The sequence below is a fragment of the Macaca mulatta genome, chromosome 1 (assembly GCF_049350105.2).
Source record: "Macaca mulatta isolate MMU2019108-1 chromosome 1, T2T-MMU8v2.0, whole genome shotgun sequence".
NCBI lineage: Eukaryota > Metazoa > Chordata > Mammalia > Primates > Cercopithecidae > Macaca > Macaca mulatta.
In genome coordinates, this window is record NC_133406.1 from 69,476,308 (window position 1) to 69,502,027 (window position 25,720).

At 38.2% G+C, this 25,720-nt stretch overlaps 1 protein-coding gene across 11 annotated transcripts in view; it reads right to left on the reverse strand.

The window, feature by feature from the left end:
• Window positions 1–330: 330 nt before the first annotated feature.
• The window catches only part of LPGAT1 (lysophosphatidylglycerol acyltransferase 1), a 96,208-nt gene continuing 70,818 nt past the window's right edge, over window positions 331–25,720 (reverse strand). For 4 of the 11 annotated variants that reach the window (XM_077937371.1, XM_015117329.3, XM_077937377.1 and 1 more), the window contains 2 exons: window positions 7,965–8,071; window positions 331–7,036 (listed from right to left, as the gene is read on the reverse strand). In XM_077937371.1, coding sequence (XP_077793497.1) covers window positions 6,885–7,036; window positions 7,965–8,071 — 259 coding nt within the window. In that variant the 3' untranslated portion in view covers window positions 331–6,884. The remainder of the gene's footprint in view (window positions 7,037–7,964; window positions 8,072–25,720) is intronic. The other 7 variants (XM_077937382.1, XM_015117330.3, XM_077937383.1 and 4 more) reach the window with 3 other exon arrangements.

The window sequence follows — 25,720 nt, forward strand, 5'->3', positions numbered from 1 at the left end:
AGAACTTTACCATCTCCATCTCCAGTGCTCCCACACCCAAAAGGCAAAAAGTATTCCAGAGTGGGGCACTAAAATCTTTCCAGGCAAAAACTCAGAAATGAGCTCTGTGATATGCTCCCTGCTCACCAGTAGAAAACATTGTTCCAGTTTCTTCCTTTGTACCTACTAGAGAGTGCTTTTCTGATTATGAAAGGGGCCCATCTCATTTCCAGCGGTTAGCCAACCCTCCTCCCACGTTCCATGTGTGTGCCTGTTTCTATGTGATCTGAACTGTTGAGACTTGGTTTATGTTACTCAAGCCTCTAAGAGTTAAGAACAAGGTTACCCAGATCCTGAGAGGTAAAAATTTATTGATTTCTATCATATCAGCATGTTATGATATGGTCACGCCTGCTCATACAGCTGACTTCTTAGAGCCAAAAGAGAATTTTTTTCCTTTTAAAAATACAGTTGTTCAGCAGGAAAAAACATTTTAAAAACAAGCATTTTCATATTAAGTGGAAATTAAAAACAATGGCTTCCCCCTCCGCCAACTCATGAGGAATAGGGCTGGTCAGCAACATCTCTGAGTGCCTCCAATTTGTTTTCAGGCCTCTGTCCCCAGTCTGTTCCTTGTCTTCCACAGAAAGTAGTTCCAGGGGAAAAAGAAATTAGAATCTCACCAAAACAGCAGCCTAAATACAGATAGAAAAATAAGAGGTAGACACAACTATAACGATTTAACTCATTTGGTAGACTGTGCAAGATATTTTAATATTTAAAATTTTCAGTGGGATCAAATAAGGTCTACAAATACCTAAACAATTGATGTTTTAAATGCTAACATCTTAGAGATGCCTATACCACAGTTTACTTAGCTTTGAGAAATGAAAGTATAAAGCTGACTTTAGAAATATGCAAGCTTCCCATGTATTTCAGTAAACATTTTCTTTCTATCACATTCTTCAAAATCAAAAGTTCGCTGTGTAGGACTGACATTAATGCTTTTCCTACCCTTTAAAGCCCTTGCCAGGGTCAGTGATAGGAATTTCCTGAGTTCAGCAAGTACATAACTATGAGAAGTTTATTCAACACTAATAGTTAAGAAAAAAAGGATGGGGCAGTGGTGTGCTGGATACAGCCCCTACTGGCTCCCAAGAGCCAATGGTTACATTTTAGAATTTTGCCTGCAGTTGTTAAGCATTGGTTATTAAAATTGAATCATATAAATTTACAACCAATGTTAAAGCTAAACGTGGTTTCGGCTTAAAAAGTCTAATATGTACTATGGTAAGAAACAGTTTTAACAGTAGAGCACGTATCAGATTGAATGACAATAAATTCATTGGAAAATGAGTTAGATTAGGACGGTCTGCTGTTTTTCAAATCATGGTTGAAATACAATCAATCATAGGTTGACTGTAGTAGTTCAGCAAAAAGCAATTAAGCATCCTTTAAAAAAAGCATTTTAGTTCTTTCCTGAGCTGGATACAGCCCCTACTGGCTCCCAAGAGCCAATGGTTACATTTTAGAATTTTGCCTGCAGTTGTTAAGCATTGGTTATTAAAATTGAATCATATATATACACAGTATACTTGAGACATATATATCTCAAGTATACTGTGAGAATCAATTGGCTATATGGGATTTACAATAAAGTATTTATATCTTATTATTTGTTAATTGTGTTGTATGTTCTTGCTATCAGCGAAATTTATAACAAACATGTACAGCTGAATACATAATTTCTTCCCAGAAGAGTGGACTGCTAAACATTTACCAGCACACCACTGGATTGGAAGAATGGGGAGAAAGGGGGAAATATTTTTAAACCAAAGAAGGAAGTCTGATGTTTTTTCATTTGGTTTTTCAGTTTGCTTTCAGCATCCAACTGCCACAGTGAGCTTTAAGTACCTGCCTGCAGATGTTAATGCCCAAATAGCTCTGGTAAAACACACATGCACTCTCCCCACTACTAAGAATTAAAAGCACTTTACTTGAAAAAAATCAACTTTATTTTTTCTAGGTTTAAAAAAAATAGAACCAGCTATTAATTTTTGTTGAGAAAACGCTTCTTTTGGTGTTCATGTCTAAACTTCTGAAAAGGTGATCTGGTTACTAAAATCACCCCAAATGCATTCATAAACCAGATCCACGTGTGACCAGCCCTTTACAAAAATTAATTACAGTTGCCACAGCCTTTACATTCATTCTTATCACACGTTACAACATGCAGATAACACAAAGAAAGGTCAACAAGCTGAAGTAAACATTACAGCATCAGGAAAATGAAAACCCATCTGTATAAAATAAATACAATTTTGTAATAACTGTAAAGAAAATGAAAGCACTTAATAAAAATAATGGCAGTTGAATGTATAACTGTTTCATCACTCAATCATAAAATAAGTTACTGTAAAATGCATAGACTCCTTATACGTAAAGAATGTGTGCATCACAGTCATGTGTTCAACAGTTTTACACAATAAAAATAAAGCCATTCAAGATATGTGTGCATACTTTGCAACTAGAATACACTTAAAAAACGTTTGCTCTTTAAACTGTCTTAAAAAAATATTAAATGTAAAAACCCTCAGATGGAAATTTTGCAGAAAAACCCATATTTTATCTTCCATATGGCTACAGTCACCCTTCCCCAACAGTTCAGCACCCTCAGCTTATTCCCAGGGTCCAGTTCCTAATTGTTGGGGAGTGGTGCAAAATGATCACAATAAAGCACCAACCAATGACTGCTCCAGAGAATACCCAGCCCCTCTGTGATCTGGAAATCTCTAACTTAGATGGTTTTGGTCCCAAACATATTAGTCTCTACCCTTCCTGCTGCCCACTGCTGCTTTTGACTTTGTTCTTCATGTTAACAGATACAAGGCTCATAGCACTGCAGAGCAAAAGAACCTAACAAACCATTTTTATCCATCCTCTGTGTACCAGAGCTGAACACACTCATAATGGTAACTCTGAAGTAAAGTCCTGTGTAATGACTTCAAAAAAAGAACAAAAAAACAATTAACTCTTCCTACTCAGTAGTGCAAATAAAACATTTTCTTTTCAAATATAAAAATAATCCAAGAAGACTATCCATGATTAAAGGCTACTCTGTATGATTAGCCAGGTCCAACTAGTTCAGAAGAGTCTTTAGGGAAGTGATTGTCAAAAAACACTCAGACAAATCCACAAGAAGTGAGCAACATGAGCAAAGAATGAAGAGGCATTCTTAACATGAATCCAAGACAGTAATGCTCGAATAATGCTCCCAGGTTTATATTTGGTGATTTCAGATTTCATTTTCATAAAAAGGCTTGAGAACAATGCCAATACTGTCAACTATTGATTATTCAGGGATGCTTTTCTAACCCATAGATTATTCAGGCTTCTGTATTTACTCTTCCTGATAGCTGTTTGTCTTTCCATATAATTTCACTACTCATTAACACAGTCATAAATATATAGGCAAAAAAACCCTAAGAAACAACTTAAACCATTTAATTAGTAAGCATCCCTAGAAAAAAAAATGAGTCTGATGAGAATAAGAATTCAAACTCCTAAATAAAAGTAATTTTTGATTTACCTATCATTTATTACCAGATTATCTATCCAGAAATTAATTAATCTAGTAATCCTTCCTTTACAGTGGAAAGTTAAGGATTGGTTGTAATATTAAAGACTAATATGATAGATCTGAACTCACAGCTATCTTCTTTTTTAATATACTTTTGGAATTCTCAGTGAATTTGTTTGCTTACCCAACACATTATTTTCCGTTCTGTAATTTTTCTTTACTTTCCATTACTTATAGGTCTCTCTGCCATTTAAGTATAGTTCACCACCAATAATTGTTTCTGAAGTTAAGGGTGACCTGCTGGCTTGGTCACTTTTGTAGTGACTGGACCTGCCTGTGGTCATGCAGATCTCTAATCACTGTAACTCATCAGTACCAAGATTCCAGTAATGGATTCTCAACCTTGTCTGCCCTGGGAATCTAGGCAGTCTAGCCAAGACCAAGAAGAGCTGAGCTTCTACAAGCTACTGATATAAAACTGGCATAGTTTTATTTTTTTTCCTCTTGACAAAATATATACACTTTAAACGTCCTTTCATCTCCCTTCACAAAGTACAAATTAGGAATTTTTCTTCAGTTTTGTACAGTGGCATATTGCTGCTTCCCCAAATTGCCATATAAGAACACTGATTCTCTCTTTACCTTCTCTAGTGCAAGCAGAAGAACTCCAGTTACTGATAAGGAAAGCACTACCAATGCTTTCAAACATATTTTGCAAACAGAAGAGAGAGAACATGTTAAATAACCAAAGAGGGATAGGGCACATCAAATACACATCTATTTACAACTCACGAAAATATTCTCAAAAATTAACTCACATATCTATTGGTATTTGCCACCCTGGAGACTGTGAAAATGATACTGCACTTGAAAAGTAAAGCATCTTATAGGATAGTTTAATGTGTACAGTATATTTAACAATATCATGTTCCTTTGGAGCACAGTGATGTCAAAAGTGGCCCTCAGCCACATTTATGTATGCATGTTCGCATTTATTTTTGGATAGGAGAACTGGTCACTCTACCCTGTGGCTTGCTGTAGCAATGAGGAAAAGGTCTGTCAGCTAGGACTGTGCACGCTGTCTTTGACAGTGAGCAACTTCTCCCCCAGATGGTTGACTAATCCCTCAAGTGAACAATTTCATTTCATCCAGTAATTTAGTGGTGCTTGCTGGGCCTCAAACAGAAGCATCATTAAGCTTCTACTGGGCTTTCTGTCATCATCCATACCTCTAAATTGAGATTGGTTTCACTTATTCACTGTCACTGTAGAACACATAATGAAATGCTTAGATTTCAAAAAAATTGCATTTTATAACAACCAGTCCCCAAACCAAACACATTAACACTGTCTTCTGCATTTTACCAGTGGTAGTATAATATTCAATGAGGTATTTCAGTTAATGCATCATTCTCTTTCACATACGCACTGAGCTATCCTAAATATGAAGCTGCTCTGGGCTTTTATTTGGTGTTGCTTTACCTTTCCCACATAACTGGGGAAAACTCATATCTTCTCTGTGTTTTTGGTTTATTTAAAAATAGAAAACATTAACCTTTTTTTGTTTAATAGCCTACTTCTCAAAATTGTTATCTGTGTGATTAGTGACAACGGGGGAATCTACAACGCTCATATCACAGTAAACTACCACTGACTTACTAGGATCTTAATAGTCTTACAATCCCAAACAAAAACCCTACTCATCTCACTGATGCAGTACCAGCACTTTTGGAGAAGGGTGTGGTTCTCTTATGAGGTAAATTGTACAAACATAGCAACGTATTTCTAAAAAATGTTTTCTAGAAATAGAAACTTGACTTTACCCTCTTCAAAAGCAACTGGAGGCTGGGTGCAGTGGCTCACGCCTGTAATCCTAGCATTTTGGGAGGCCGAGGCAGGCGGATCACCTGAGATCAGGAGTTTGAGGTCAGCCTGGCCAACACGGTGAAACCCCGTCTCTACTAAAAGTTCAAAAATTAGCAGGGCACGATGGTGGGTGTCTGTAGTCCCAGCCACTCGGGAGGCTAAGGCAGGAGAATCGCTCGAACCCGGGAGGCAGAGACTGCAGTGAGCTGAGATCATGCCACTGCACTACAGGCTGGGCGACAGAGTAAGACTCTGTCTTAAAAAAAAAAGAAAAAGAAAAGAAAAAGCAACTGGAAGAGATTGGGGGAGCCTTTTGTGCTGGTCTCTTTCCTAATTACACTCACCCTGACAGGGGCAGCCTCCTTGATGTGATGATTCAACAGACCACTGTCTGCACAGGTCCTTGGGGTGCCACAGGAGAACCTGTCACCATTATAAGCCACTAGCTCTTATTTTTCTATAAACTAGCCTATTTCCCCTTAAACTGATCATTTAAATGTTCTATATTAATTTGTTCCAACCATCCCCAAATGCATTTAGTGCCAATGTCAAAATGGAAAAAATAAAGCCTCTGAGCTGCAACAGAGGCATCACGTCAGGGTGCTGTCCAAGGCAGGATGGTGCTGGAGAGCATCGGCAGGCAAATAAACACACAGAGACAAGACAGTTCTCGAGAACCTCACACACTGCTATGCTCCCATTTGTTTTCAGGCTGTATTACTAATTCTTTGCTATATCTGCATCTCAAAAAAGTCCATTTTGTAAAATTACCAATTTATGATATGCCTCTGATACAAAATGAGAAATCAGATAAGGAAAAGCACGAGTGCATGTAAACACAGTGTTGGATCGAGCTAGCCTTTGTAAAGAACACATCCAGTACCAGAAGGGGTCCAGTGGACACTGCTTTTCCCCCAGAGAATGTCAACAATGTACCTCAGTTAGCTGTTGAAGACTGGAGTTTGTTACTGCAAATGACAGGGAAAGAGTTCTTCGCGAGGTGCCAACCAGCTCCCCTCAAGGTTACTGAGTTGGTGGAAATGTGGGCGTTCTAGAGTACTGCCCTAATATAGACTACAGGTAAGAGGGATGAATATACCTTTCTGGGCTTCAACTAAATTGTCAAGTGTAACTGGTGGCAACAGAATTTCTCTGATAGTCTTCTAGGATGATTTTATGATTTCCTCTTCTCCAAATGTGATGTTTGCTTAAATATGTGATAGAGTGTATCTTTTTAAAACATGTTCTTAAAATATATTAGCAGGTCATTATATTACTAATCCTCATTTTAGTAGAGTTTTAAAATATCCCAAAGGGGGATAAATACTAATCCATCCATTGAATTTCTTTTGCTTTTTTTTTTTTTTAAATATATTCTGATTTGCACATGTAAAATAATGCACACTTATGAAAGAAAGTCTCAACTCCTATGGTGACCTTGACAAGTCCACGTCAATTCCTAAAACAGGCAATGGTAAAAATACTGAATGATGTTGTACCACATATAGCCTGACAAAAATGCAAAAGACTGTATGAGAAATATCCACATGTTGCTGAGGGTCATCTCCCTGGAAACAGCTTCCTTATGGCCCTTGGAAGGTGGAAAAGCTCCTAAAAGACAAGATAGAAATATTAGCTTGTTTTACTCTGTAGCGGTAGGTCTCCTGGAATAAAAGTTGAATATTAGCTTAACTAGAGTTGTACATGTGTGTGTTAAAGCACCTTCAGTGACTTTCCAGGGCCCCAGAGGAGAGATTTTACTTGAAATATAATTTCCATACTACCTAGCCCCTTCTTGCATCTGAGCCTCCGCTTTTTCTCTGCCTGCAATGCTCTCCACTCTCCGCCTCCACTTAGTGAATAGCTGGCTCATGTGCATCCTTTCCATATCAGAAAAAATACTCCCCTTCCCATCTCTGTTTATTTCCTTCCTGGAACTTTTCCCAATTGGTCATGATCCCGATTCTCTTTCTTTCTGCAGACGTGTTTGCCATGTCTCCCACTGGAATATAATCTGCATGAGAACAGGCACTCTAGCTACCTTGTCTCTGCTGGATCCCTAGAGATTCCCACAGGGGTCAGGACCCAGGATTATGTGAGATTGATATGAAATAATTTCTGAAATAGCATACTTTATGCTGATTCCTCTATTTACAAATTGTTTTTTGTCAAAAAAGTAGTTGTATAACACTGACATTATTTTCAAAAGGCAATATGCTTTATGAAATATATCTTAATAATAAAAGAAATACAAAGTAAACAGATGTCTTTAAATTCGTTTCTGGAAAGGAATGCTAGATCACTTCATAGAGCAATATTACCTAAGGTCATCGTGATAACACTCTTCAGCATTTCAAATAGTCTTTGTCCTTACTGATAATCCTCAGGGTAAGCTGATTCATGAGGGGATTTGCTTCTCACAAGCAATTTACGGAGTGCATTTTCAAGTTTCAAGATCTAATATGCAAACAGCTTTCTTTAAGAGAGGCTTCCATTATTGTTGCTATAATTTAGCAACTATTTAAAGGTTACTGTGTACCTGTTTCATAAAAATGTGATAAGAGGTCTTCTTTTTCAACAAACCGTTGATAGAGCCAAGTGGTAAGGTCATCAGTTTCCAGGGGTACATCTTTAATTGGAAAGATCCTTTTAAGGGTTAGAAGAAAAGAACAAAAACTACTTTAATTCAGAAGTCAAAATTATTCAGAACCACAACTTATGATGAAAAGCTGAATAAAATTGTGTTATCATCTTCTGCTTTAGCAAGGGTTGGTTTCTTCAGCTTTTTAGGTATCTTGGTTATTAAAAATTGTTGACTATACAACAGAGTTCATTTATGCATTCATTCAAACATTTACTAGCCTACTATGTTAGGTCCAGTGTTAGATGCTGAAAACATACTATTAAATTACATTATATCTACGAATAACTACAGAGAATAACTATGTCTCCCATGTTTGTGGGTTTAAGTAGAAATGGTATTTAGAACAGACGAAGTTTTAAAATGCAGTTAAATCAGGATGTTCAGTCATTTAGTTAAATGTCAGGCAATGTTCTTTTGGTGGGAAAGTCTGAGAAGCACAGAGACTCAGCCCAAATTGGTAATATTAGTAGTATCAGAGAAATTGCTTTCATGAATGGGGTAACTTTTACTGGTTGGGAGTGGCTACTGGAACAGTATTCTCAAGACCTGAGACCATGTCCTAACTCACCAGGAAACACTATTGTGATTCATGATACCCATGGACTGAGAGGGGACAGGCAGCATGAGGACTACGTATTTGCTGACCTTGAAAAATAGTTTTATTTTTTGTTTTCCAGTTTAGTGGGGGATTTTATTTTGTCCCCTTTATCAAAGGTATAAAGGCACACAGTTTAAAAAGTCAGCAAAAAACATATTTGTATGAAAAAATGGGAGTCCTGTCCCTCTTCCCTTCATTTCTGCCCTCCCCAGAATTGATTATCGCCTTTTTCAGCTGATTATCTTGGTATTTATCACCATGCTTCTTCTTTTCTAGGCCTTCTCTACTGACTTCCCACTATGGAAGATGAGGATGAAGTTCTTTCCTCTTCCTATTCCCATAACATATGCACATTCTTCCCATCTTCCCAATACAGTTGTAGAGTAATTTCAGTTAGCTCAATATTAGGCATTTATATTAATATAATCATGTAAATATATTCATTGCTAAGTCACAGAGTAAATCATGGCTACTTTTCCTTTCTTTACCAATTTTTTATTTTCCCTGGATTGAGCAATTATGTATCATTTTTCATTTTGCTTAATTTTCCATGTACATGTAACAAATTCAACCATAAGCTCTCAGGCAATTGTCTATAATCAATGCTCTAAATCAGGTTTATACGTTTTTTTTTAAAGGGCCAAACAGAAAATATTCTACGCTTTGCAGGTATGAAAATAAATAAAATTTAAAAGCTATTGGAATCCCCAAAACACTTTAAATCTTGAGAGAGATGTGACCTTGATCTGAGTCACGTAGCATGTAGTTGCAACTTCTGCTTCTTATAGATTAATTCTCCTCCTCATTGTTCTTGTTCTGTAAATGACTAGGAGACACCAAAGATCAGACCTCCTGCCCTTCTAATCTCTGACCTTTGTTATAGATTAACCACCTCCTTTATTGTCCTGTACCTAACTCAGACCAGATGGTACAAAAGACCTCATGATGGTGACACCTTCGGTGTGGAATGCTAAATATACCTTTCCAGAAAGAAAAAGACCACCTTGCCCAATCAGATCACTGTAACTATGCATTAAACCTTATGTAGAAAGGTGTTGAAATTTTGTTAAGCTTCCCTAAACCTTGTCTATATAAACAACCCCAACTTCTACACTTTGGAATACTGACTTCCAATTTTTGGAATCTGTGCTTCCTGGGTGGCTGTCCTCAAGCTTTGTGCTCTAATAATCTCTACATTTGACATATTTCCTGAATCTTATTTAAAGTTGACACAAGCTATACTATCTCTGTCACAACTACTCAATTCTGTCTTTGTAGTATGAAAGCAGCCAGAGACAATGTATAAACAATACACAGTAACTGTGTTCAAATAAAATTTTATTTAAAAAACAGGCAGTGGGCAGGCAGACCTGTGGTCTAAATCTTTCTCCTAAGCAATCCCCTTGCATCAGACATCCTTTCAATTTCACTTTCCTAAAGAAATTTCACCCAGATGCTGCCTGTAGTCTCACATTAGGAGGTCCCTTCACTATTGTCCTGGTTGAGTCCCTGCACTCCTAAATCGAACAGAATGTTAACTATACCTCATGTCTTCCTCTTTCACTGATTACTTTTGATGAGGACATCCTTTAGCAGTTTCTTGAGAAAGAGCACTTGAAATCTTGGATGTCTGTCAATGTCTTTTTTCTGTCCTCAAACTTGGTTGATAGTTTGGTTAGATATAGGATTCGAGGTTAAAAATCATTTTCTTCCATCTCTTATCTTTCTGACCTCCTTTCTGGGAGATTTCTTATTTAACTTCTAAATGTTTTATGGCATTTTAATTTCCTTTATTGTATTTTATTTTTATTTTGCTTTTCCACTTTTTTTCTTTTTATAAATTAATAAATTGCTCACACTCAGGTCTTCTTAATTTTTAAGAGCTCTTATTGTTCTGAGTGTTTCTTTTTTATAGTATGCTATTATTGTTTTATTGTTACAATATCTTATGTTTATAATACGTTTTTAAAATTATAATGGAAATTTTTAAACATTTGCAAGAGGAGAGAAAAAGGTTAATGAACCCCCATGTACTATTAGGAATTCTAGAAGCAGACCTTGCCCTGTGTAGTCTGGTCCTCCATGTCACCTTCTTGTGTTTGCTTTAGTCTTTATCTTTCAAGAGTTCAGGTCTGTTAGATTATTAGTTATCTGACATTCTTTGTTGTTCCATCACATTTACAGATACGGGACTGAATGGCTGATTAAAAGCTCTCAGTTTATGAGTGGAGTCTGTTGCCTGTTTACCCTCACTGAGGATTATCTTGGCTGGGCCATTTAAATTGGTCTCTTCTCTTAAACTTACCCGCTTCCCCAAAGAAAGATCCTCTGATTTCCTGCTTAGAGAGTGAAGGCCCGATTGCTAGCTTTCCGGTAACCAGTGAAATAAGAGGGCTGGGAATCTTAGCACTCAGCACACTGACGTCACTTCACCATGCTGTTTTCATTATGGGACCGCTGCCTCAGTTGTATTTGTTGTTCCTCAGTCCACAGAGCCCCTATTTCCCTCTCCAGAGTAAGCCTCCAATGTTTGCCAGGGTAGGGAAAAATAATTACCCAGCTGTGGGATATAGGGTAGGGGTTGGGGTATCTGCATTCTTCTTAAACAGATTTCAACCAGTCTTCCCAAGTTTAGTAATGCTTTCAACCTCATTTCTACAGGTGCTGATGCTGCCAGACTTTTGGAAGTTCTATGGTACAAGGTTGGCTTATGGCTTTCCCACAGCTGGCTTGGGGTTCTGTCATGTTATTTACTGCTCGTTCTTTTTTCCAACTTCCCAACTTTTGCTGCCATTGTCTTTCAGACTGTTCTCATCTTTGTGGGTTTACACCTTTAAAAACCCATTTAGTGTTATTTTATGGGGGTTTTAGGAGAGCAGGAAGTAGACATGAGTCCAATCTACTATGTCTTTTGAAAAGTTCACCTGTTATTTCTGAAAGATCTAAAATGATTTGCTATCTTTGGCCAGGGCCTACCACTTGTCATTCTTAAAAGGGCCTCCGTTGCTATTTTGGGTTTAGGCAAAATGAGTGTTGGTTACTTACTAGGGGTTTGAAAATTATAATGATGCATACCATCATAAAAACATTTCAGGCCAGGCGCAGTGGCTCACATCTGTAATCCCAGCACTTTGGGAGGCCAAGGCGGGTGGATCACAAGGTCTGGAGTTCAAGACCAGCCTGGCCAAGATGGTGAAACCCTGTCTCTACTAAAAATACAAAAATTAGCTGGGCATGGCAGGTGCCTGTAATCCCAGCTACTAGGTAGGCTGAGGCAGAGAACTGCTTGAACCCGGGAGGCAGAGGTTGCAGTAAGCCAAGATGGCGCTACTGCACTCCAGCCCGGGTGACAGAGTGAGACTCAGTCTCGAAAAAAAAGGCCTGGCACAGTGGCTCAAGCCTGTAATCCCACCTTTGGGAAGCCAAGGCGGGTGGATCACGAGGTCAGGAGATCGAGACCATCCTGGCTAACACAGTGAAACCCTGTCTCTACTAAAAATACAAAAGAATTAGCCGGGCGTGGCGGCGTGCGCCTGTAGTCCCAGTTACTTGGGAGGCTGAGGCAGAAGAATTGCTCAAACCCGGGAGGTGAAGGTTGCAGTGAGCCGGGATCACACCACTGCACTCCAGCCTGGGTGACAGAGCGAGACTCCGTATCAAAAAAATGAACAAGCAAACAAAAAAACAAACAAAAAACATTTAAAAAAATTCTATAGTATAGTCAGAACACGAAGTTTAGACCAGCAAATAAATACTGAAAAAATAATCAGAAAAGAATATTACTTATGAATTACATTACAATGATATGTCTTTCTCTTGTTATTTAAACATTTAAATATCAGATTGGAGGAGCATTTTAAAACCGAAATTTAAGTGCGAGTAGACAGAAAAAAAATAGAGGAAAGAAGGAAGGAGTGTGGCATGAAAAATCTATTAAAAATCAATTTGAAAAACACACAGGGCTGGGCATGGTGGCTCACGCCTGTAATCCCAGTACTTTGGGAGACTGAGGTACAAGACTCCATCTCAAAAAAGAAAAAAAAAAAAAAAAGGAACTCACATGCATTTGATTAAAATCTTACTTTCAAAAATTTGAAAGGATGAAAGATAACCAAAATAGAGTTTTATTTACACAGAAATAACTCTCCCATTCTTAATAATCTTCTATCTCCCAAAATACAATACTACATTGCTCTACATCAGTAATATAAAAGCATTTTGGTTGATGAAATATTTTAATGGAGTGGGAGATCCTAAGGTCCAGAAACTTCAAGTTTCAGCTTGCTGCTATAAAATCCCCTATCATCTGCCTCGCGCCTATAATCTCAGCACTTTGGGAGGCCGAGGCGGGTGGATCACGAGGTCAGGAGTTCAAGACCAGCCTGGCCAATATGGTGAAACCCTGTCTTTACTAAAAATACAAAAACTTGCTCGGTGTGGTGGCATGCGCCTGTAATTCCAGCTACTCGGGAAGCTGAAGCAGGAGAATTGCTTGAACCCAGGAGGAGGAGGTTGCAGTGAGCCAAGATTGTGCCACTGTACTCCAGCCTGGGCAATAGAGGGAGACTCCATCTCAAAAAAACAAAACAAAACAAAACAACAAAAACAAAAAACCAACCCTATCATCCCTTATTATCACAACTTGAATTTACCATTGCTCTGAATAAGCTAACAACAGAAGGATGAATTAAAAAATGTCTTTTTTTTTTTTTTTTTTTTTGAGACAGGGTCTCACTCTGTCACTAAGGCTGGAGCGTAGTGGCACAATCACAACTCACGGCAGCCTTGACCTCCTAGGCTCAGGTGATCCTCCCACCTCAGCCCGAGTAGCTGGGACCGCTGGTGCGCGTCATCATGCCCAGCTAATTTCTGTTGTTGGTTTTTTGTAGAGATGGGGTTTCCCCATATTGCCCAGGCTGGTCTCAAACTCCTGGGCTCAAAAGATACACCCTCTTCGGTGTCCCAAAGTGGTGGAATTGAGTGAGCCACTGTGCTCAGTCAACTTTTAAAAAGAGAAAAAATATTGGAAATGCTTATACTACATAAAATCATCCTATAGGTTAGTATTTGTAGCCCTTTTAAGACCTTTACTCCTAAGAAATTGAAAGATCTCTTTCAAAGTAAACATTTTTCCTCTGCATTGTCCAGCTCAGGTTCTGGTTTTTTTTTTTTTTTTTTTTTTGAGGCGGAGTCTCACTCTGTCGCCCAGGCTGGAGTGCAGTGGCCGGATCTCAGCTCACTGCAAGCTCCGCCTCCCGGATTTACGCCATTCTCCTGCCTCAGCCTCCTGAGTAGCTGGGACTACAGGCGCCCGCCACCTCACCCGGCTAGTTTTTTGTATTTTTTAGTAGAGACGGGGTTTCACTGTGTTAGCCAGGATGGTCTCGATCTCCTGACCTTGTGATCCGCCCGTCTCGGCCTCCCAAAGTGCTGGGATTACAGGCTTGAGCCACCGCGCCCGGCCCCAGCGCAGGTTCTGATATGCCTTATTGAGTGAGTAGGACTCCATGGCTGAGATTCTCTTCTACAAACAGTGTTTGGTTTTTTTTTTTTTTTTTTTTCCACATGGAGAGTCTTTGCTTTTTAGGCACAATTAAAATAATCCCAGAAGACAGTGTGGCCTAGTGATTAAGAATACAAACTACCAGGCCGGGCGCGGTGGCCCATACCTGTAATCCCAGCACTTTGGGAAGCTGAGGCAGGCAGATCACGAGGTCAGGAGTTCGAGACTAGCCTGGCCAACATGGTGAAACCCCGTCTCTAACTAAAAATACAAAAATTAGCCAGATGTGGTGGCAGGTGCCTGTAATCCCAGCTACTTGGGAGGCTAAGGCAGGAGAACAGCTTGAAACTGGAAGGTGGAGGTTGCAGTGAGCCGAGATTGTGCCACTGTACTCCAGCCTGGGCAACAAGAGTGAAACTCCATCTCAAAACAAACAAACAAACAAACAAACAAAAAAAACAACAAGCTATTGGACAGACTGCCTGGGGTTGAATCCTGACTCCACCACTTGCCAGTTGTGTGACCTTGGGAAAATTGTTTAACCTCTGTATGACTTACACTTACTTCCCTTGTGTTTAAGATGGGGCTAATCATATTACTTATCTTACAAAGTTACATATATACATATACTTGGCATATGGTAAACACTCATACAAATGCTAGTGTTGGTTGTGACGATTAAGTGCCAGATCATTTAAGGCCAGCATTATTGTGCTTCTGGCTTTTTTGGGTTCAGCAATAGTTGTAGTGACTATACTGGATCTGCAGCTGTCATTGGTTTGGCATTCCATGACTATTTTCATATAGTCAGATAATAAAGTCAATACCAAGAATTTAAAAGATGAAGTCATGACAGAGATTCTGAAGATGCTATTAATATCAATATTGATATAATCAGAGGAACAGAGACAAGGAGATAAAATTTCAAATGAAGGGTCTCTACCTAATTAAACAGGTTTATCTTTCCATCTCTTCAAAGGGTAACTTCCATCTTTTGAATTGTAAGAAATGCTCATGTTAGAAAAGACTTCCCAAGAATTTTATTGTCTCCTCTTTGTCCCATTTTAACTAAAAATTCCTATGGTGGGAAAGGTATAGGATATAGAAGATCCTAAGTTTGCTTTGATAGGCTACTTCGCTTACAGTGTATATGAAATTCTACAGCATTCAGCCACCAGGCAAACATGTTTCCATGGAAAAATGTTCTGTGTTCACCATATAATGCTAGGCTCACATCTCCTCACCCTGCTGTATCTTGGCTCTTTGGCTGCAAAAAGCCAAACTCCTGTCTCAAGCCACCATCTCCATTTGAAGTGGATTTGAAAAGATGATTAAAAAATAGTTTCATAAAGTGCCTTTTCCTAACTTCTTTTCTAAGAAGTTTCCAGGTATCTGGTTCTATGAAATAGTCATTTACATATAAGGGTTAGGCTCAATTTGAGTCAGTGAATGACTGAATGTCTGTACCTACCAAGGAATCTTACAATTTTAATTTGCAGTTAAAAGACAAATTAATGCAAATAATGACAATTTTGTTTTTACCTTTCCTATGTTAACACTTTTGTTTTTCTTGTCATATTGCTCTGGTAAGAACCTCTAGTACAGGGCCGGGTGTGGTGCCTCATGCCTGCAATCCCAGCATTTTGGGAGGCTGACGTGGGCGAATCATGAGGTCAGGAGATCGAGACCATCCTGGCTAACACGGTGAAACCCTATCTCTACCACAAATACAAAAAAATTAGCCGGGCATGGTGGCGGGTGTCTGTAGTCCCTCAGCTACTCGGGAGGCTGAGGCAGGAGAATGGCGTGAACCCAGGAGGTGGAGCCTGCAGTGAGCCGAGATTGTGCCACTGCACTCCAGCCTGGGCGACAGAGTGAGACTCTGTCTCAAGAAAAACAACAACAACAACAACAACAAAAAGAACCTTTAGTACAATGTTCAATAGAAGTAGTGATAATAAGCATCCTTCTCTTTCATTCTTAATCTCTCAGGGATAAATATTCAACACAATTAAGTATATTACTTGCTGTAAAATTTATTAGGGATATCATTAATCAGATTAACCTTAATAGAAGAAATTCCCTTCTATTTCCAATTTGCTAAAAGTGTTTTCTTATCATGAATGAGAGTTGCATTTTATTAAAAATTTTTTTATCTATTGAAATGCTTATGTAATATTTCCCTATATTCTGTTAATATGATGAACTACTTTGATTGATTCGAATTTTAAACTAAACTTTCAATCCTAGGATGTATGCTGTCACTATATAACATTACATATTTTAATATATATTGCTGGGTTTTATCTTGCATCTATAACCATGTAAGAGGTCTGCCTGTAAATTTTCCTCTCTTATAATCTCTTTAGTTCAGGTTTTGGTATCAATGTTATGCTATCCCAATAAAACAAGCTTAGGAAGTATCCTTTCTTCTTCTATGCTCTGGAAGAGTTGTGTTTAATGTCCTTTTACTATTTTGTTTTATTTTTTTTAGAGACGGGGTCTTCCTCTGTTGCCCAGGCTGGTTTCAAAGGATTCTCCTGCCACAGTCTCCTGAGCGGCTGGGAATACAGGTGCACATATACCATACCCAGCTCCTCTTTTTAGTAACTGTAAGATTTGTAGTGATATACCCCTTTTCATTCTTGATATTGGTAATGTAGTTAATAGTGTTTTCAAAGAAACATAATTTTCTGATATTGCTATTTCTACCATATGTTTGCTATTTCAACATTCTCCTTCATTTTCCCTGCTTTCTACTGTAATTGGATTTAATTTGCTTTTTTTTCTTGAGATAAATATTTAGATTACTGGTTTTTAGTTTTCTTACTTTCTATAATAATATTAGCATTCTAAAGCTATAAATCCTTCCTATGCATAGATTAAGTTACATCTCACAACTTTTGATAGATATTTTCATTATCATTCTGCTAACATTTTTGAATTTTCATTGTAATCTCTTAATATAGTAAATATTAAATTCCTTTTATTCTCTACTGATAAACAGTTTCTCATCTTTTGTTACTGGAAACAATGTGGCAACAAATAGCATTATACAAATGTTCATTCATATGTAAGTTTAAAGGATAAATTTCCAGAAGTGAAATTGCTATGTCAAAGTCAAATGCAGTAGTAATTTTAAAAGATACTGCTGTATTACCTTAATAAAGATTGTATCAATTTATATTTTCATTAGAAATTTGTGAGACTGATTCTTACGGAAAGACTTTTAAATTGGAGTATTACCAAGTCAGAAGGCTCTCGTTTAGGTATAGAGGATGGCTAATAGTGTTTCTTAACTAACTGGGCTATGCCTGACTGAAGACATAGTCATGGAAATTCATCCATGAAGTCTCTTTAAGATAGAGATACCGGGCCGGGCGTGGTGGCTCACGCCTGTAATCCCAGCACTTTGGGAGGCCGAGGTGGCCAGATCACCTGAGGTAGGGAGATCGAGACCATCCTGGCTAACACAGAGAAACCCCATCTTTACTAAAAATACAAAAAATGGCCGGGCGCGGTGGCTCACGCCTGTAATCCCAGCACTTTGGGAGGCCGAGGCGGGTGGATCACGAGGTCAGGAGATCGAGATCATTCTGGCTAACACGGTGAAATCCCGTCTCTACTAAAAATACAAAAAAATTAGCCGGGCGTGGTGGCGGGCGCCTGTAGTCCCAGCTACTAGGGAGGCTGAGGCAGAAGAATGGCGTGAACCCAGGAGGCAGAGCTTGCTGTGAGCCCAGATTGCACCACTGCACTCTAGCCTGGGTGACAGAGCGAGACTCCGTCTCAGAAAAAAAAAAAAAAAAAAAAAAACAAAAACCAAAAAATTAGCCAGGCGTGGTGGCACATGCCTGTAATCCCAGCTACTCAGGAGGCTGAGGCAAGAGAATCACTTGAACCCGGGAGGAGGAGGTCGCGGTGAGCTGAGATTGCGTCACTGTACTCCACCCTGGGCAACAAGAGCGAAACTCCGTCACCCTGCCCCCCTCAAAAAAGAATACAGATATCTTGTGTTTTCATTTCAACATTAATCTTCATTAATAAAAACATTCTGAATCATAAAGTATCTATAATTAAGTACTACCATTGTTTTTTGGTGCCTACATTTATAACCATTTTGGTACAAAGCAGTACTAAAAAGTAAAGGTCCAGAAAAGTAAACGGGTGCATACTTAAAAGCACACTCTATTTTCTCGCCTCTTAAAATTGATGACCTCTGAACTATGTATGCATGGGGCAGACTCCGAGCAGAATAAAGCTTCACAATTCTTAGTTAATACATTACGGTTCTAAAAGCAAGGGTGCTCAGAGCAACACAGGAGATGTTAACTATTCAGGAAATCTAATTGTTTCTTTCTCTTTCCTCCAATTTAAATGTCCTTAAATGTTTGGATGTTTAGGAAGGTCAATTAACTTCACTTTGATATTAGAGGCATATCTTAAAATTTAAAAATCAGATTTTTCTTAAGTGAAAGGTATTACAAATTACTGAGTTTTTACTTTTAGATAATTTAATATGGTCTTAACACATTTGTGCAGCCTATGTAGCACTTTTAACTATTCACCTCTACCATCCTGAGTAGCAGCCAAATACTTGCATTACTTTTTGCCTCCTAAAACTATTGTTTCTGCCTTGTTGACACTCATTGCTTAATATAAAAGGCTATGCACGCCACCACTTGCAGGAATCCTCTCAAGGGAAAGGATTCTCTAGCTCTTCTTTAAAAAACAAAATAAATTTATCAAAAGCAAATGTCTGCCAATCTGTTATCAGCCAATTCTTGTAGTCTTGGCACCCTTCTCATTAATAACCCATGTCAGACCTGTCATCATATATCATTCTCTTCATGACAAGTATTGGGGTGTAGCAATGGGCTCATAACCAATTAGGGCCAAGGAGATGATAATGAAAGTTCTGTAGGGGCTTCAGGGAAAAGTTTAAGAGGGATTACAAGAAAAATAAAATATATTTTTTCTCTTGTCTTTATCTTCATGGAAGTGTGAGGTCTTACATTTCCTCACAGCTACTGGCTGAGGATGAAACCAATACAGAGAGGAAAGCAGACCTGGGAGAAACAGAGTTTGAGTCACCAGATTAAGTACATCATCCTGTCCTATTTTCGAAGTCCAGTTATGTGAGCTAATAAATTCCCTTATTGTGAAAGTCTGTTTGAATTGGACTTTGAGTTACTTAGAGATACAAATAGTTAGCTTGGCTTTTAAGGTATACCAAAATCTGAACTCAACTTTCCAACCATATTTCCCAGAGCTTCAATTTATGCATGCATATTACAGACTACTTATTGTTTCCTACACGTGTGCTATACTTCCATAGTTCTGTGTGTTTGTTCATAGTTACTACTGCACAAAATGCCCACCCACCTACCCTTCCCATCTCTACCTACCTAAATTCTATCCACCATCTTCTAAAGCCTAATAGAAATAAAGCCTTCATAAAGTTTCCTCTGGTCTAAGAAGGCCATAGTCCCATTGGTTAGCACAGAATAGGTACTCTTTGTAAGACAGAAAATAACTTGTTGAATCATATCAGCTAATACTTGCAGTATGTAATTACTTTATAAGATTAATTTAGCTTCTGTTAATATAAAATCAGGTCTAATCAACTTAAGGATAACTTAGCAAGGGCCATAGGGCTAAAAGAGATCTCAAAATAGTATCGAAAATATCTTTATAAGGAGAAAATTGACATTAAAAATAAAGCTGAATTAAACAGAAGAACATTAAAAATAAGGCTGAATTAAACAGAGGAAGTCTGGGTTTACCAGTTGAATTCACGAAAGTATCTATTGCTTTGTTGCAATGCTGGTGCAACAATCTATTGTTGCATGAAGTATCTATTGCTGGTGAAGTATCTATTGCTTCAATAGGGTTGAACATGGGGGTGGGGATATGTGTTGAAAGAGAACCTACTCCACCATCTGCCCAGAATAGCTGGGATATTCTCTTCTCTTAGGAGACAGCCAGGAGGGCAGACCAAATGCTCCCTCAAGAGCAATCTACTTCTATTACTCTGATTGGTCACCATGGGATTAAAATATTAAAGCGACTAATCCCCTAATATGGTAAAGGATTAAATACATGGAATACCAGTCCTCTTGAAATCAAATAAGAGGAGTGCTTGTGGGATTTAAATAAGTAAACACGTATACACCAGAAATAAACCTTTACAATACCAATAGCTGCCCAAATGAAAAACTAGCTCCTAATTTTCAAGAAATGAACATTCTTATTATCAGTAATTCAGAATGTGCTCTTAAATAGAGACTATACTACCAAAATCCAGTCAGATTTAGAAGTACTAGATGAAATTACACTTTCAAAAAAATGTAAAGTAATGCTTAGCAGCTGGCACCCCCTATACTGGAGTTGAAGCATTTGAATTTTTATGCCAAGACTCCAAAATGTGAGCTGACAAACAACATGGCTAAACCTTCAATTCAATTATGTCAAGACTGTGTAAGGAACTAAGCACTGAAGAAGATTCTGAAATAAACAGTTTCTGCTTTCAAATAGCTAATCATCTAGCAGAGGGAAAAGTAACAACCAGAATATTATAAACACTGTGCGAGGATTTTAGAGAACTACTGTGTGAGTTTAAATAAGGGAATGTGTGTATTTACTTATGGCATAGGACATATAAAAGAGGTATCACTTGAATTTGGCCTAAAAGAGTAAGAAGAATGCTATGGTTTGAATGTGTTTTGTCTCTGAAACTCATGTTCAAACTTAATCTCCAATGTCAGTATTAAGAGGTGAGGCCTTTAAAAGGTGATTTGGTCATGATTGTTCTGCTTTCATGAATAGATTAATCCATTCATGGATTAATGGATTAATGAGTTATCAAAGGAGGAGGTTAGTTATCACAAGAATGAGTCTGTTCTAAAAGCCACTTTGGCTCTCAGTGCTCCTCTCTCACCCTGTGATGCTTTCTGCCATGTTATGAAGCAGCAAAAGGCTCTCACCAGAAGCCAACCAGATGCAGCCACCTGATCTTGGACTTCCCAGCCTCCAGAACTGTGAGAAAGAAACTTACATTCTTTATAAATTACACAGTCTCAGATATTTTATTAAAGCAATAGAAAATAAACTTAGATATAGGATTTTTTTACTTTGTTAAGTAACATATGCATATAATTTCCAAAAGTCAAAGCATACCACAGGGTAGACAACAAAAAATAATGGCCCTATACTTTCCTTCCTCAGACACCTGTTTCTCAGATACAACCCCTCTCTTTCTTTTGCTACTTACTTCCATATATATTATAAATGTTTTAATAGCACTATTTCCAGATTATCCTATTTAAAATTTATTTGTTGGTTTCCTATTATGGCAGGTAAGGATTTGACTATCTTAAACCATTGTCCTCTTCTCCTTCAGCTTCCTCCTTCTCCTCTCCTAGGTAATTAAAAATTCCTTCTTGGGCCGGGTGCTGGGGCTCATGCCTGTAATCTCAGCACTTTGGGAGGCCAAGGCAGGCGGATCACCTGAGGTCAGAAGTTCGAGACCAGCCTGGCCAAAATGGTGAAACTCCGTCTCTACTAAAAATACAAAAACTAGCTGGGTATGATGGCACGTGCCTGTAATCCCAGCTACGTGGGAGGCTGAGGCAGGAGAATCACTTGAACCCAGGAGGCAGAGGTTGCAGCAAGCTGAGATCGTGCCACTGCACTGCAGCCGAGGCGACTAGAGAGAGACTCCATCTCAAAGAAAAAAAAAAAAATTCCTTCTCAGTGCCAACTCTGTCTTTTGTAACTATGTCTATGATTATACCTATTAGTTTGTATTCTATTTATTTTCCTATGTGCCTGTTTTGTCTAACAGACTGCACTATTCTCAGCTTTGCACCCAGTGTATAAGTCAGTGCCTAATCCTTAGTAGGAACTCAGGTTTGCTGAACAGAATTAAATTACAGTAATCTGTAAGCACAAAACTTTATGTGGTGTCATCTGTAGATAATCATCAATGTTCACGGACACTACCAGGGTTAGTGTGGCAAGAACAACACAGAAATCCAGAAACTACTTGTTACAAAAAATAGATTTATGGACAAAAACAGAAACTGTCAAATTTAACATATCAGAGTATCTCCCAGCATTCAATTCCCAGAAGTTTTACTTTGAGCCATTATCCTGAACTAAGCTGCTAGGCCTAATAACATACTATAATGTAATATTTATAGCTTCCCCCTGGAACTATTAGAACAGTTTAAAAAAGAAACCACTCAGTTATCTGAAAATAAATTTCAGAAACTCAGATATAAACTTTTACCTACTTTAATACAGGAAATAAACCAAAGCAGATATTTCCAAAGACTATACAGGTAGCAAACCTAGGGACATACCAGCAGATACTTTTGAGATAGGAAGATGGCAAATACTTAGCACCTAGGCCAATGCTTCCCCTTCTCAGTCAAGGATAACTGAGCCCTCCTCTTGAGCCTTGTTCCTTGCAACAGTCAAGAGCCCTCAAAATGCCATTTGGAGATATAAACCATGAGATGGCATTTTTAGAACTGGAATTTATTATATCTTTATTCATTGTATATCCTTTGAGACACACAGTAAGATGCTTAACAAATGGTTGCTGATTGAGCAGAAGTGAACTCTCCAGTAAGCAAAATCTGACATAGGTTTCTCTGCTTAGGAGACTCACTATTACACTTTTCATGTGTCTAATGATGTTTTTAAACTTTTTATTTTGAAATAATTTCAGACTCAAAGAAAAGTTGTAAAAATAGTATAAAAATTCTCATATGCTTCACCCAGATTCCCCAAATGTTAATATTTCTCACATTTGCTTTACTTTATCATTCTCTCTATCCATAGCTATTTTTTCTGTCATTTTTTCACTCAAATTTTGAGAATAAGTTAAATGAAAAGGTTAGACAAAAAGACCTAGGTAGTCTTTCCATTTCTCAGATTCAATAACTAAGTAAAAGATAAACAGCAATTATCAGTGAGAATTATGTTTAACCATTGTTCAATTAAAATTAAAACCCTAGGAATTTTTGTATTTGGGGGCATAATATTTCCACAAAACTATATTAGAAAATAAGAGGTATTTTTGGAATAACAATGGCACTTTGCTAGACCTTAAGGAGACCTAAAAGTGAAAAAGACATGGTGAACCCCCAAAGAGTCAAGGAGGTGGGGAGAGAATTCTTTATTTCCAATGCTTACTTCCAGTTACTTACCAAATTACTACATTTTCAAAATCATATTATGTCCACATTCATCTATTGATAATATCCCAGTAAATTAGCTTTATCTGTTATTATTTTAGTTCTATGTGTATGGGTTAATTTTTGATATCTGGCCTAAGTCTAGACTGGGCTAAGGGATGCCCAGATAGCTGGTAAAACATTATTTCTAGGTGTGTCTGTGTGGGTGTTTCTGCAAGAGATTAGCATCTGAATTGATGAACTGAGTAAAGTGGATGCTCCCTACACCCCATGTGGGAGGACATCATTTAATCCACTGAGGGCCCAAAGAGAACAAAAAGGTGGAGGAAGGGCAAATTTACTCTCTCTGCTTGAGCTGGGCCATCCATCTTCTCCTCCCCTTCAACATCAGTGCTCCTGGCTCCTGGGCTTTCAGACTGAGACTACGACTTACAGAGTTAGTACCCCAATTCTCAAGGCCTTTCGACTTGGACCAGGACTTACACCAGCAGCTCCCTAGTTCTTGGGCTTTCAGACTTAGACTAGAACTGACAACATTGGCTCCCTTGGTTCTCAGTCCTTCAGGCCTGGACCGGAATGACACCACTGGCTTTCCGAGGCCTCCAGCTTACAGACAGCAGACTGTGGGACTTCTCAGCAGCCATAATCACATGAGCCAATTTCTCATAATAAATCTCTTTCTATGTATCTTTATACAGATGATCCTTGACTTACAATGGGGTTACATTGTGATAAACCCATTGTAAGTCAAAAATGCATTTAATATGCCTAACTACTGAACATCATAGCTTAGCCTAGCATACCTTAAATGTGCTGGGAACACTTACATTAGACTACAGTTGGGCAATCATCTAACACAAAGCCTATTCTATAACAAAGTGTTTAATACTGCACACAGATGGGCATTTTGTAGAGATGATGGGATGTGAAAACACAAAACACAATATCCAAAAAGTACTGGCAACACAGTACACTGTGGAGTATTGGCTGTTTACCCTCATTATCGTGTGGTTGACTGGGAGCTGCAGCTCACTGCCACTGCCCAGTACCTCAAGAAAGTATTGTACCGCATATCACTAGCCTGGGAAAAGATCAAAATTCAAGATTCAAACTGTGGTATCTACTGAATGTCTATTACTTTCACACCATCATAAAGTCAAAAAAATCATGAAGTTAACTACCGTAAGTCAGGGATCATCTATTTGTCCTATTGATTTTGTTTTTCTGGAGAACCCTGACTTACTATGGTAACATAAAAAACTTATTTCATGTATACTTTTTCTAAATATCTGAAATTAGGCATATCTTCTAATTAGAGAATGGAAATTTTACCTTATTTGTAATGATGATTCACCTGATTCTTCAACATCATTACAGAAACACAGAATTTGATTCACAATATAACCAAACCTCAATTGAGACCACTTATTTCATGTCTCCATCCTGAATAGCATGAAACTGAAAAGCTTTTCTGTTTTTTTCTTTTGAGACATAGTCTCACTCTGTTACCCAGGTTGGAATGCAGTGGTGTGATCTTGGCTCACTGCAACCTCTGCCTCCTGGGTTCAAGCGATTCTCCTGCCTCAGCCTCCCAAGTAGCTGAGATTAGAGGCACATGTCACCATGCCCAGCTAATTTTTTTTTTCTTTTTTTTCAGTAGAGATGGGATTTCACCATGTTGGCCAGGCTGATCTCGAACTCCTGACCTCAAGTGATCCATCTACCTCGGCCTCCCAAAGTGCTGGGATTACAGGCATGAGCCACCATACCCAGCCTGAAAAGTTTTATTAATTGCTTTTAAAGGAAAGGGGGAAAACCTGCTGGTGTAGAAAATAAAAACCTTTAGGCAGTGAACATTAATAACAACAGCAAAGCAGAACTAAACACTTGTTTAAATTTAATATGTAATTTTCCATTTTCCAATTGGTAGCTCTGAACAGTAGCTGATGGCAAAAAACATACAGACTTTTCTAGGGAAAACAGGATATGGAGGCAAAGCAATAAAAAACAAGCAATGATAAGAAAAGCAGACAAGAAGAAAATTATTAGATAGCTGAAGTAGAGATGACATTATCAATAATTATAAGCAATGATAGAGAAAAGTCCTAGCCTAAGAAAAACTAAAGACAGGACACTGTTTCCTTCTACTAGGGGAAAAAACTGCAACTATTAGCTCAAAAATCTTTAAGGGCAATATTATCATTAGATGAGTAATTTTGGGGCTGGGGCTGAGGGTGGCAAAGACCTGAACATACATCATTATTGTATCCAAGGGTAATATGTTATTTGAGTTACTCACAGTTATTACAAAAAGCTGACCTAAAACTTGGTCCCCATAACTGAT